Source organism: Sceloporus undulatus, chromosome 2 (assembly GCF_019175285.1).
Source record: "Sceloporus undulatus isolate JIND9_A2432 ecotype Alabama chromosome 2, SceUnd_v1.1, whole genome shotgun sequence".
In the NCBI taxonomy this organism is placed as follows: Eukaryota; Metazoa; Chordata; class Lepidosauria; order Squamata; family Phrynosomatidae; genus Sceloporus; species Sceloporus undulatus.
The window spans coordinates 70,150,041-70,164,119 of NC_056523.1; the positions used below are offsets into that span (position 1 = coordinate 70,150,041).

The 14,079-nt window shown below is 41.3% G+C and overlaps 1 protein-coding gene across 1 annotated transcript in view; it reads right to left on the reverse strand.

Moving 5' to 3' along the window:
* Positions 1-13,515, reverse strand: part of NISCH (nischarin) — a 43,779-nt gene extending 30,264 nt beyond the window's left edge. Inside the window, 4 exon segments of the mRNA XM_042448906.1 lie at positions 262-310; positions 5,548-5,730; positions 6,208-6,291; positions 13,277-13,515. Coding sequence (XP_042304840.1) covers positions 262-310; positions 5,548-5,730; positions 6,208-6,291; positions 13,277-13,366 — 406 coding nt within the window. The 5' untranslated portion in view covers positions 13,367-13,515.
* Positions 13,516-14,079: the final 564 nt, after the last annotated feature.

The following is a 14,079-nucleotide window of genomic DNA, read 5'->3' on the forward strand; positions in this document are numbered from 1 at the left end:
AGGTAGGTGTGCATACACTGGAAGGGGTTACCAGTACTGAAGACCAGCCATAACAGCTTCTCCTTTATTAAGAAAAGGGGTGGCCCTCATGAGGTGGTAATGCAACCAGCAAATGAAGGGCCCATTTCTGCCTCTTGGCCTTTGGCCGCTGACTTGTAATCTACATTGCTGCCACTCTGGGTATCCTTTCAACTGAACAGCACAGCACAATGAAAATGCTTTAATATAAAAAGCATGTGATGTCTGTATGCATTTCATTACCTTTATGAAAGAGTTCTTCAGCTAGTGCAGCTGTGATTCCAATGATTTCCTGCAAACAAGGCACAGAAACAAAAATTTCTATACAACTACTTTTTCAAGATATAAAACAATATTCAACATCACATTTTGTAGAAGAATTCAGTCGCAACATATGACACAAAATTAAAAGGTGCCAAAATACAGAAATTACAGAGTTGGGGAAGGGATGATGGTTATTCATCTTGATGTGCTGTTCATCCGCTGTGTAGAGTCATTGGTGAATTCTGACTAAATGCTGAGATCTAACCCACTTGGTCTAGTCAGAACCAATTTTAGAGACCTCTGAGTAGGCTGGTTCCCGTATAACATAAACTGAGAACTCTACAACAACGTGCCCCCTCGATCCCTTCCCATCATGGCTGGCCGTCCAGGGGGGTGATGCCTTGATGGCACTTCTCAAAAATGTAATCCCTTAGGAAAGGCTATGTTCCAAGATTTTTTAAAGGAAGTGGTCGTTAGGCCGCTCCTGAAAAGGCCTTCCCTAGATTTGAAAAACTATAGGCCTGTATCATATCTGCCATTTTTGAGCAAGGTGGTCGAATGAGCTGTCGCCCTTCAACTGCAAGTGATCTTGGATGAAACAGATTATCTAGATCCATTTTAAACCGGTTTTAGGACGGGATATGGGGTGGAGACTGCCGTGGTTGCTCTTGCTGATGACCTTTGTCTAGGCATTGACAGAGGAATCATAGAATCATAAGGTTGGAAGACACTGCAAGGGCCATCCAGTCCAACACCCTGCCATGCAGGAAATCTAAATCAAAGCATCCCCGACAGATGGCTATCTAGCCTCTGTTTATGATATCCTCTTGGATCATCTGAGAGAGTTAGGAATTGGAGGCACTGCATTACAGTGGTTCCATTCCTTCCTCTCAGGCAGATTCCAGAGGGTGATGCTCAGGGACTGCTGCTCCTCAAAAACAGAGCTTAATTGTGGCTTCTCTCAGGGCACCATCCTGTCCCTGATGCTATTCAATATTTATATGAAGTTGCTGGGGGAAACCATCCATAAACATGGGGCAGGGTATTATCAATACGCTGATGACACCCAAATATATTTCTCCGTGTCTCAGTCAGCATCCATAACGACAGATGACATTTCTCCCCTCAGTCAGTGTCTTGAAGCGGTAATGGACTGGATAAGGAAAAAATGACAAATTGGAGGAACTCACAGTAGGGGCCCCCAGACCAGGTAGTGGGTTGCAACCTCCAGTCCTGGATGGGGTCACACTCTCCTTTAAGGACTGTGTTCACAGTCTGGGGGTGCTCCTAGACCCGTCGCTTCACATGATAAATCAGGTGAATGTGACAGTAAGTAGTGCCTGTTATCAGCTCTGGCTGATACGCCAGCTGCACCCTTTCCTGGAAGTAAGGGACCTTGAAACTGTAGTACATGCACTGGTAACCTCACAACTCGATTTCTGCAATGCACTCTACATAGGGCTTCCCTTGTACCTAGTCCGGTAACTACAGTTAGTACAAAACTAACTGTAGTTTCCGGCTGATCAGCCAGGCTGATCACTGGTAAAACTAGAAGTGATCATATTACACCTATTCTGAAATCTCTTCACTGGCTCCCTATTGGTTTCCGGGTGCAGTACAAGGTGTTGGTGATTACCTTTAAAGCCCTACATGGCTTGGGTGCAACCTATATAAGGGATAGTCTACTTCCATACAATCCGCCCTGCACCCTCAGGTCCTCTGGGAGGAATTTATTGCAACCCATAAAAACCAGACTAACAGCAACCTCCCAGAGGATTTCTCCGCTGCTTCTCCCAGACTGCCTTGCCGGATGAGATCCATCAAATAAACAGCCTAGGCAGCTTCAAAAAAGCTGTCAAGACGGATCTCTTCCGGAAGGCCTTCCCAGAATAGTTCAATCTAATTTCTGTACTCTCTCTACTTTATGTAACCACTGCCTCTACTAGAAAATTGCTGTCATTTTAACTGGTTGAATTTTTAAACTGTATTGTATTTAATCCTGTTTTAAAAGGGGGGGGGTCCAATTTATTTATTGAGAGTATGTATTATTCCAATATATTCTAATCATGTAAGCCACCTTGATTGCTGCAGCAGGAAGGTGGGGCATAAGAATAAAGTTTGTTTATTTATTTATTTATTTTACCTGTGCTTCTGGAGTGGTTACTAAGAAGAACAAATTCTGCACAAGAGCTCTAGATGTTCACGTGTATTTTAGGATACTTGCACATGAAGATTGAATTTCTCTTGACTAAAACAATGGGTATACCATCACAGATGGTGGGCACCCAAGACCTCAATGCCTTGCGTGATTTGCAGAAAGGGAGCCAGGAAGGGCATCCAGGAAACTGTCCTAAGGCACAGAAACTGACACCCAAAAGTGTCTGGCTTCTGATGTAGGGAAGGAACACTCTGAAGTCTGATATTTTTTGCTTCTATCTCCTGACCTAGTCCATAAATTTTGCCAAGTCTGCCTTATCTCTATGTCTGCGAACCTGAAAATATTAATTTTGTCCCAAGCCACTGGCCTAAGTATTATGATAAAATTTATTCATACTCTGTTGGCTGTTTTAAGAACAGAGGTCAGTTTATCAGATGATCTACCAATGAGTAAAATGAATTTGAAATTATTTCCCAATACAAATGAAGGTAGTAAATTAGTGTCCTTTTTCTTTTGTTTTTCTTTTTAACAAACCAGGATTAGAAAAACAAACAGAACCATTGGGTTATTAAATTATTTTAATTGCAATTATGCTTACACAATAACAGTTTTGCTTTTCACTGGTATTGCCTTTGATACTACAGTAATGAAGCAGAACTGAATGAAACATGTATTCTACTAGAAAGAGCAAACCGATTCCAAAATAAAAAGGTCAATAGTTCCTTCAACTTTTCCTCTATATGAAGAAGGAGAGAGGAAGCCAAGCAGCTACATTTCCATTGCTCCATTGGAAAATCCTCCTTAGAATTTGTCATGTCTGAGTTTCCATGTTATAAGAAAATGCCATAACATATTAAACCCCTCAAGAAGGCTATATGGTTATTAAAAGTCAGAATATACTTCAAATTTATATGAAATGGTTATTTTATATACAAAATATATAACTTAATCATTTAGTATCCATCCATTGAGGAGGACACTTTTCTCAAAAGGCTTTAATAGTATGTTGTCTTTAAAAAACAACATTTGTTGCAGAATGTTTACATCATTTAACAAAACATACCAGAAATGTAGTGTAAAAAAGAAGAGACATCACACGGATTTTTTTTTGGGGGGGGGGGGAATTCATGAAACTCAGGCTACACAAAGAAACATATAAATGGGAAAAAAAGCTTTAACAGTGATTTTGTATATCACTCTGAACAACATTTCTTAGAAAACCCGCAAGACTCTTTCATTCAGTTCCATGTAAGAATATTGAGAAAGCCCTTAGTTCAATCCTGGACAAGCTAAACTGAAGCAGTTGAATTTGAGTCACGTATACAACTGGGAATAGGAAACAACATCAGCCCTGTGAGGAAGTTATAATGCCCATAAAGCAGATGGCTATTAACATACGATATATTCAAACTAAGATTAGAAACAAGACATGTCTATCCAATTATTTCAACAATTGGATGTAAAATTTGGAGGACTGCATATGGCAGGGTCCCCTCCCCAAACTTTACACTGTCAGGGATTCTTTTTCCACACACCCTTACTTTTCATGCTTTGTGGCTCCTCCACAAAGCATTACGAAGGTATTTTTTTCCTTTTTGTACATGCTTGCATTTTACTCAAAAGCCTCCTTCCTCCTTAGTGGGGAGGGCATAGGGAAGGGACCATTTAGTATTTTATTGTAATGTATTTTTACTGTTGTAACCTGCCCGGATTCCTAGTGATTGGGCGGGCTGTAAAAATTATTATTATAAATAATAATAATAATTTATATCCCACCCCTTATTATTATTATTGAGCAAAAAGCAGGTACTGTATATACTTATGCATACTAGAAATTTAGGTCAAAAAATTGACCCAAAAAAACCTGCATCGACTCATCCATGGGTCAATATAGATACTGTACTTTTGACTCTCATTTTTTAAAAAGGGAACCATCTTCCAGAGTGCAATTTGTCCTGGAAGCACTGACCTCTATTCTCTTATCCATCCATCCTTTAAAAGGAGTACAAAGTTATGTCTGCTGGAATTTTGTAAGTTCTTTGGCATTGTTTTCCTTTGCTTCATCATTTAGATCCTTTGTTACATGCCCCTAAGTTTTATCCTTGACTTATCCACGGGTCATATAAAAATCCATAATTTTGGCTCCCAAGCCTGCCCTCGACTTATACATGAGGTTGACGTATAGTTGAGTATATACAGTAATTAATTTTCTTTTTAAACAGGGTTCTGATATTGGATGGCGTAGTGGGTTTGGCTTCTGCCACTAGGCAGAAGGGTTCTGGAATCATTGTTAGCACTTAAACTGTATGAATGACTTGCTAGATAATTTTTATATTACCTTGTCAATTCGAGGTTGTAAAAAAAAGAGGAGACTAAGAAAGGACTGGAAGAATGATTTTTTTCTCTGTTAATAACCTGTTTGCACAGTTCTCGTGGCTATCAACTGGGGGGAGGAGCCACATTTGTACACTTTGATTTTCTTTGTTTGCTTCTGTACTATATAACCCTTAGGACTCCATCTTCCAATAGTCTCTCCCTTGGGGGAGATGCACCCCAGCTAAGGGGCTTCCCATAGTGAGCTACAGGGAATTGGACTGCCAATCAGAGATAGTCTAGGTAGAATGTGTTGTTTAGGGGCCCAAATCTACCACGGGCTACAAGGAGATGCTGGATCCCATCAGCAAAATGTGTCTACCAGTCGTCTTTGGACTACACTGGCTCTTTGGCTTAATAACGGAGATGAGCACCACTCTCTACAGTAGGTTACACCTAGACATTCATGTCAAGGGAAAACCTTTACCTTTAAGAACATATATACCACCATGCTGGATCAGACCAAAGGCAACAGTGTTCTGTTGCCAGAGTAGCCATTCACTGTTTGGCTCCCTTCACAGAATTAAGAAATATCTTGTATGATGTTCTGAAAATACTAAATTTAAAAACTAAAAGCACAACAACATTATGCTAGAAGGACGACTGTAACTACAAAGGAAACACTTGTGGGCAGTCAGAGAAATAACCCACCATTCCATTAAATACAAAAATGAGAACAGCTATGAACTCAAAATGTCTGAAAATTGCACCATGGCACTATTGAATATACTTACATATAAGTGAAAGTGTAAAAACTGAGACAACACCTTGGGTGCAGCTAAGGGAAATGTGACAAGGAGAGTCTGTAGATATACTTCCAAGTCCTTTTGTCTTTTTTCCACCAAGCTTTTGGAATTTTTGCCAATAATCTTCTTGGGAGGCAGTAGATTTTTATCTATTTTCTTTTCTGAAACAAGCTGTAAAAGACAAATATGAGTCCATGACTGAATCAGAGTGTTAACTTTTGTGAAGACAATCATACGTTGAATTACATCCCAAAAATGGGCAGGCAATTCAGTTTTTCAATTCATAAAAACATCTCTGTACAGTCTAACCAGCAGGCCTTGCTTTCTGACAGTTATGGTCTTCTTCACATGTACAAAAACCAAATAGATAAAATTGTAGAAAATGTAAGTGCTATGTTGTATAGTATGTGTGTCTAGCATCATATCTAATTTGCCTTCAAGGCAGAATTGCTCCGGGTAGTAGTCTGAAGACTTCTCAACCTGAATCAGATGGGGACTGTACTTAACAAGCATCCTGTAGTTTTGTTTTTTTTAATTACATGAAGCATGCCAGTATTTGGGGTCAAAGAAGAACATTCACTACAACAGAACTATCCAAATGACTACCATTCAGCCAAAGATTTAAGATGTTCATTTTAGGATATTTACCTTTTCGTGCAGGTCATGGAAGTCACTGTATCGATGTTTGACTATCCACTGATGACTCCCAACACTCACTTGAATTATATATACCTAAATGAAAACACAACTCTTTAGCTGATCAAGAAACCCAAGATAGCCATTTTGTGCATACCCAAAGGAAAATGCAAGATCTCTTCAGTGTTCAGGACATTGCACAAATTAAATGAAATCTACCAAGACTACAGGATATCTACTTTCACACTTCTGAGGTTGACACAAGCACAAGATGACAAAATGACAAGTACAAACAACAGCAAGGCCAGTTACTAGTTATACTTAGCCACCACTTTTTGTCATTATTTGAATTATCCATTTTCTTTCACTTGCAGAAGAAAATTTTGTTTGAAGCCCATAGTCATCCAGCCAACAACACAACAACACTCCAATATTAAACCAGTGTGGAAGTAACTATGACAAGTGCACTCATGTAAATGGGGAATGGGGAGTAGAACAAGCTATCTACACCTTCCAGCAAGATTCTGTATCATGGCTTACTACATATGTATTTATTGAATTTCTCTCACATCTTTTCCCTGGACAGGCCAAGGCAACATTCATCTGCCCCTTTGTAACCTCATGACTTAACAAGCATACTACAACAGGTGAACTAACAATGTACGGTACATCATTGCCGCTTAATTGCAGCATACTGAGAATCTCAGACAATACTGTACTGCAATAGGCTTTGGCTGGACATGTGGGAGTTGGTACTATTGTGCTAATCCTTCCATGTCCATGAAGGTACAGTGTTGCCTCGGGTTACGAAAGTAATTCGTTCCGCGGCCGCTTTCGTAACCCGAAAAGCCTTCGTAAGCCGAATTGCCATAGGCGCTAATGGGGAAAAGCCGCGATTCCGTGCGAAAAAGCCGAAAAAAGCACCAAAAGTTTTTTCGTAACCCGAAAAAACATTCGTAACCCGGAACAATGATTCCCTATGGGATTTTTTCGTATCCCGAAAATTTCGTAACCTGGGTATTTCGTATCCCGAGGTACCACTGTACCTCATTCTATGCATTGGAGACAGGTGAGGGGGTGATTTTTGCCAATTATCCTATCCTTGTTGTCCCTTATGAACACCATAAATCTTCTCTCCAGAGGTTGGGGGAGCCTTTGGGCTATGCTATCCAAGGCATGGTGCTGAAATGCTGAAAACCTACTTCCTTGCTTGGATGGGTATTCTGAGAAAAAATCTACTTAGAGACTGATTCCACAGGAGGAGAGACAGTTGAATCTAATTCATTATGTCAGAGAGAATCTGTCTCTTAGAAAAGATTTCACCTAGCTATAATGCTGCTGGAGTCTCTTTTTGATTCAAGTGCAATCTGAGGTAATTTGGCTCATATACCATAGCAGGTCAAGAATAATTATCAGTAGAAGAATCACAATGCCTCAAGCAAGTCAGAGATATGGAAAACACACCGGATATTCAGGGTAATACCAGCTTCCTCCTAGGTATTTTAAGATGATAACACATCCACCATCCTAATGCATCCCACACTTTCTTTTATTACTCATCTTTAAAAACTACTGAGAACAATCAAAGCTGGATTTCTCAGAGAAGAAGCGGGCAAGTTATTATAACCGTATTTTAAAGAAACAGATAAAGAGGCTACCCTGTAACAATGGAACTAAAATTTCCCCAAGTTAAGCTTCTAAAACCAAAACATATTATTCACATTGAGAATCTTTCATGAGGCAAAACAGCTTCTTGGAAAGAAATCAAGTCATCTGACATAGAGGAAATTGCAAAAAGTCATAGGGCATGTGATCCTAACAATTGGTTACACTGTGATACTATGGTATTTGCAGCTTAGGCCTCATTGGTCTGATACATGTCAGAGTAAAAGCCTGTATTTATCACTAGCTATGAGATACATCAATCCCACAGAACAGGAATCAGTGGGAAAGCTTTTATGGCGGCAGCAGTGGGGGGATCATATCCACAATGCCTGAGACAAGATTTTAAACTATACAAATCTTCATCAAAGTGAATGGTCAGAAAACATGTCAAGGTTTTAATATCAGTTTTAAACATTATTTCAGTGTCTTACACACTGCCGTGGCAATGCATAAAATTGGACTATACAGGCAGACCTCAGCTAGCAAAGCCTCTAACAAAGACATCCCATTTTCAAAGTGTTTTAATGGCTTCAGGACCACTTGGGGGTGTGGTGTTTCCATCAGCAAAATCTAATACATAAGCCTCAGCTTCTAGACCAGTGGTTCTCAACCTGTGGGTGTCAACCCTTTTGGGGGTCAAATGACCCTTTCAGAGGGGTTGCCTAAGACCATCGGAAAACATGTATTTCTGATGGACTTAGGAACTGAGACCATTGGTTGGGACTCACTACAACATGAGGAGCTGTATTAAAGGGTCGCAGGATTAGGAAGGTTGAGAACCTAGACAATAGCAAAACGCCTCAGTAAATTCCACATCGAATTCTTTCCCAGTGACATTTGCCTGTTGAGTTTTGTTGTTCAGTATCCATATTTTCTTAAATAAATTTTTAGAACACTCTTTTAAGGACCTGTGACAAGGCCATGTGCTCATTTTGCGACAGCAGCTCTCCTCTCTTCTGTTCTCCCCACCTAATCTTAGCCATGACTAAATACACTATCAGTATGGACGTAGTCACAGTTAACATCAAACAATGTCCACATTTAACCAGAACCTGAAACTAATTAGAAGACCAGCTTTAAAAGAAACACAATGGTGTATCAATGTTGAATACCATCACAGAGACATGCTCAAATTTGTAACTCATAATTTATGAACAGTGCTGCAAACACACATGCACACAAACTGATTTCTCTTATAAGCAATGAATAACATGGGTGCAGAGGTACAGCAAACTGTCTGTTTTCAGATAGTAGGCAGCTATCGAACTAATGACTACAACATCTTTGTTCCTCTTTCTATGCATGTAAGCATGATTGCATGGCCATTCCCATCTACACTGAAACTTACACAAAACCATCCTACTGAATTCTTTTCATTTACCTTTACAATGATATTGTCAAATGGCTACATAATGCCATGTCTACATCACTTTCATAATGTGATCCATGACTTGCTAGGACACAGCAGCCAGGCAGAAGGGATGCATGCAAGTCGTTTCTGATTTGTGGTGACCCTAAGGCGAACCTAAGGCTTTCTTAACAAGTCTTGTTCAGAGAAGTTTTGCCTGTGCTTTCTTATGAGGATGAGAGGGTAGGACTCATCCAAGGTCTCACAGTAGGTTTCTGTGGCTGAGCAGTGATTCGAATCCTGGTCTCTAGAGTCAAAGTCCTATGTTCAAACAACTACGTTATGATGGCTCTCTTTTACATATTACTTGGAGAAATTCTAGAGGTATGTCCCACTGAAAAGACAGAAGTGTTGCTTGAATGCACATATATAGAACAGCATTCATGTTCATATATGATTACTGCTCCAAATATTTCACTGCAAACATTTTAACTTACACAGTTAACAATATATACAGAATGGAAAAGCATGGGTATGTGTTTGCTTCTGCTACCCAAAGTACATTCCATTTTGCACTTATTTCTAAGGAATCATAGTAATGAAGAATTATCAGCAACACAGACATAGATAGTAGCTGCAGTCTACAGAGGTTGTACATGGGCGGCGGCAGGGGGGGATGTACACAGCTGGAAGCATCTTTGAAGTTTTCACCGCAGCAGCTTCAAGTACCACTGAAGCAGCAAGCTGTTTTGCAAACTGAGCACTAAGAAAAATACTGCAATAATGATTTCAAAGAAAGCTCAGGCTATATACACTCAGCTTTCTCCTGGGCTCACCTTACTCTGGACTGTGACCCTAGAATCACTGCTATAATCTCTATTTCCTACTGAAATACAATAAAAATAAAATAAAAATACATAAAACAAAAAATAGACTTTTTAAACACTTGACATTAAAGAAATTTGTTTCTAACTCTGAAACTTCATAGTATGCACACTGTCACCAGAAGTGACACACCTATCCTGCTTTTGCTTTGTGTGACTTGATTATAATGGGAATATCTAGAAAGGCTAATGTTTACAATCCATATTGCCAGGCAAGCTGTTTTGGTCTTGCAGGCTTTATCAGAGGCACAGCTGAAAGGATAAATCCTAAATACATCAGAACAGACAAGTATTTGCAACACCCCTTATAAAACAAATTCACATGCTCTTTTACTGTTGCTGTTGTGTGCCTTCAAGTTGTTTCCAACCCTAAGAAGAAACTATCACAATGTTTTCTTGGCATGGTTTGTTCAAAGGGAGTTTGCCACTGCCTTCCTCTGAGGCCGAGACAGTGACACTTTCAGAAGGTCACCTAGTGGATCGTCATGGCTGAGTGGGGACACACAATAAGTCAGAGAATCCTGTGAACAACCAACATGTTCATCCACACAACTTGATAATTCTTGCTTGGACCCTCAAACCAATGAGAGCATCTAAACTAGGCAGGACTTGAATGTTTACTATATTGTATGAACCACAGCTCCTGGCTTGAGCTGCAACAGGAACTGCAAACCACATTTTGTTCTTGTTTTACTAACCCTGGCTTGTTTGGGGTTCCTAGCTTGTTTCTCTCAGTTAATACAACCCACTAAACCTTTAGTGTGTGGGCTTTTCAGTTCATTCTCATCTGCAAAAGAAGCCAAGCAAGAATAAATGGGTCACACGCACCAGCATGCAACTTATCAATAGGCCAGCTTTTCCCATACTTTTGGACTTATTGTTGCATGCCATGACAGCCAATTGATGAAGCATATAAATACTGGAAAACTGCAAGTCCATGATTTTACAAAGATTGAGGCTTGCCATTCTCATGCTATATCTCATGGGTGTGAAATTCCATATAAGAATCAGGAGTGTGTATTAGCTTGTTCTGTAAACATACCATGTAACTATTGTTTTCCTTTTCTTAAGATGCAGCTTTAGTAGGCAGCCTCATATTTATCTATTTTATGGTGACTGGAACCACAGTGTTGCAACCATATTGTGGTCATACCTTTTTTAGGGCAACCCAAAAGGCAAAAAATTCTGTGTCTGCAAATCTCTTCAACAGGCACAATGTTCGTAAAAGCTAGGAGGAGAGAAAAGAGAAAGGGTGGGTGGTGGCCGGGGAGGGAAAACCTGACATTAAAAAATAATGATCTCTGCATGTTATCTCTAGGGTGGAATGTGGAGAAAGTTTGCAGACACAGGACTTTGAAACCACAGTATGTTATTTTGTAACCAAAGTTATTCAGTAATTATGGGCATGGACAAAAGGCAACTGGATTGATAACTGAATTTTCCTTCAGTGCAAAAATATCCTCTACCTGGTCTAAAAGAAGGACAGATTTATAAAAGGGTATAAGGCAGGTTGTCTTCCCCCCAACACCCAGCTTGTGCCTCCTAAGGCATCTGCCTGGCTTTGACTAATGACAGAGCTTGCTTTTCTTCTCTTTTCTATTACCTACACTACATACTCAAAGCATGGAAACGTTTCCAAAAATCATCAAACTGCATTTCTATCTCCTCTAAGTGTCTCACAAATACGCCTAACGCTCTGTAAAGCATTGTCAGAGCACTCTGATTTCCAACACTTTATATGCAAATGTCACTGAAATCAATGTCGCCTACTTTAATTCAATACAGGTATAGAACTGTAATGTAAGTACCACTTTTAAATGGATGTGCTACAGCCCTTCATACTTTTTTTTAAAAATAGCATCAGAATAGATACAAGAAATATGCATCAATTCACTACATTCCCTGTAGAAAATGGCTTAGGTAACTGGGAAACGCATCCATTTTCAGTTATGTAACAGTTGTTTGAGATGTTTAAATTCTGGGTGTGTGGGTACGCTCACTCCTAAAATGGGAGTGTTGGGTAACTAATATACTGCTGTAGATAGACAATTCTGTATAAAATGACAGAAGAAACGTACAACTGCTGCTCTTCCCATCAAAGCATCTTGTTTTCCTCCCTCTCCCCCATTCAAAAAGATTAGGTATCACAACTTGGGGGCCTGAGATTTGAAATGACCATCCCAAAGGGCAAATATGCGAAATATAAACCCTGAGTGGAAGGAGACCTGCATACACTCTCATGGGAGTCTTAGTTTTCCCTCTGGGAGTTCCTGGTCTCCTGCATGGAGAGGAATCTCCAGCCCAAGGAAGGGCTCCATGGAACTGGGAAACCCAAGGAGCTAGCATTAAAGTACCAAGGGAGGAAACTCTTCCATGGTTGGCAGACACCTCCAGCTCTTTCCCTCTGACATGGGTGGCCTCCTTTTCCAGGACCTGTCCTACAGTCCCACCTTCTGTCCAGGAGGAATTCCACAGTGTCATCCATACTGAGGCTCACTAAGGCTGCCTCCACACTGCAGAAATAATCCGGTTTGACACCGCTTTAACTGCCCTGGCTCAATACTATGGGATTCTGGAATGCGTACCTTTGTGAGACATTTAGCCTTCTCTGTCAGAGAGCTCTGGTGTCACCATAAACCACAATTCCCAGGATTCCCAGGGCAGTTTAAGGAGTCTCAAACTGGATTATTTGTGCAGTGCGCTTTGGAACTAAGGCTGCCTCCACACTGTAGAAATAATCCAGTTTGATAATGCTTTAATTGCCCTGGCTCGGTGCTAGGGGATGCTGGGAATTGTAGCTTGTTGCAGCAACAGAGCCCTCTGACAGAGAAGGCTCGATGTCTCACAAAGCTAGTTCCCAGAATTCCCTGGCTCAATGCTATGGAATTCTAGTAAGTGCATCTTTGCTCTGGCGCCACAACAAACTGCAGTTCCCAGAATTCCATAGCATTGGGCCAGGGCAGTTAAAGAGGTGCAATCTGGAGGAAGCCTAAGAGGCAGGGAGTGACATTTCTATGCGTGTTTCGAGCGTCTATTTTGCAACGCCCTCCATTTTGGGCAGGACTGGGAAGCACGGGCTGACATTCCCATGAGTGCTTTTAAGCTTCCCCTTTGGTCCTGCTGCCCCTAAGCTTCCCCTGTCCTCTCCCATCCCCAGCCTCAGGAAAGCCCCAGAGAGCCTCACCGTGTAGGTCTCCACCAGCTCCGAGCCGAGGACGCGGACCCCTTTCGGCGGGTCTTCCTCGCCTTCTTCCCCGGGTCCCACCGCCTCCATGGCGCCGACCACCAGCGAGGCGCTCACTCTTGGGCCTCCCTCCTCCTCAGGCCAGCAGCTGCTGCGCCGCCTCCTTCTGCCACCTCAGCCAGCCACTCCAGCACCGCCGCCATCTTAGATTCCCCTCAGCCTCCTCTAAGGGGAGGAGACAAGGGAAGCCCCGCCCACCGCTACAACATTATGCGCCGCTGCCGCCATCTTAGTTCCCCCTCAGCCTCCTCTGAGGGGAGGAGACAGGGGAAGCCCCGCCCACCGCCACAATATTATGAATCCTCGGGGGCGGGGCTAAAGACTCCAGAAAGGGGACGGGTGGGACGTACCATCGAAACTGAAAGGGGGAGGAGGAAAGATGTTGTTTTCATGATCGTGATGGGAGTTGGTTCGTCTGCTGCGCTCACTTATTTCTCCCCCCATGGATAAGTGGATCTGCCCCTGGAAAATAAGGCCCTTTGAGGCAGAAAATGAGGGGAAACTAGTCTTCGTCAGAAGCCGTTCTAGTCCTTCTGGCCTCCAGTCCCACCCTCTCAAATCTTATTTATTTCACTTTTATTTATGCAGGCTTTCTCCCAGGAAGGGACTCAAGGCGGCTCACAAGATTATTTTTAAAAAAACAACAACACATTTTTTGCAATAATTTTATTAACTTCTATCACAAATAAACTTTAATACACTTACAAAATTGTACATATATACATTCCTTGTGTTGTTGATTT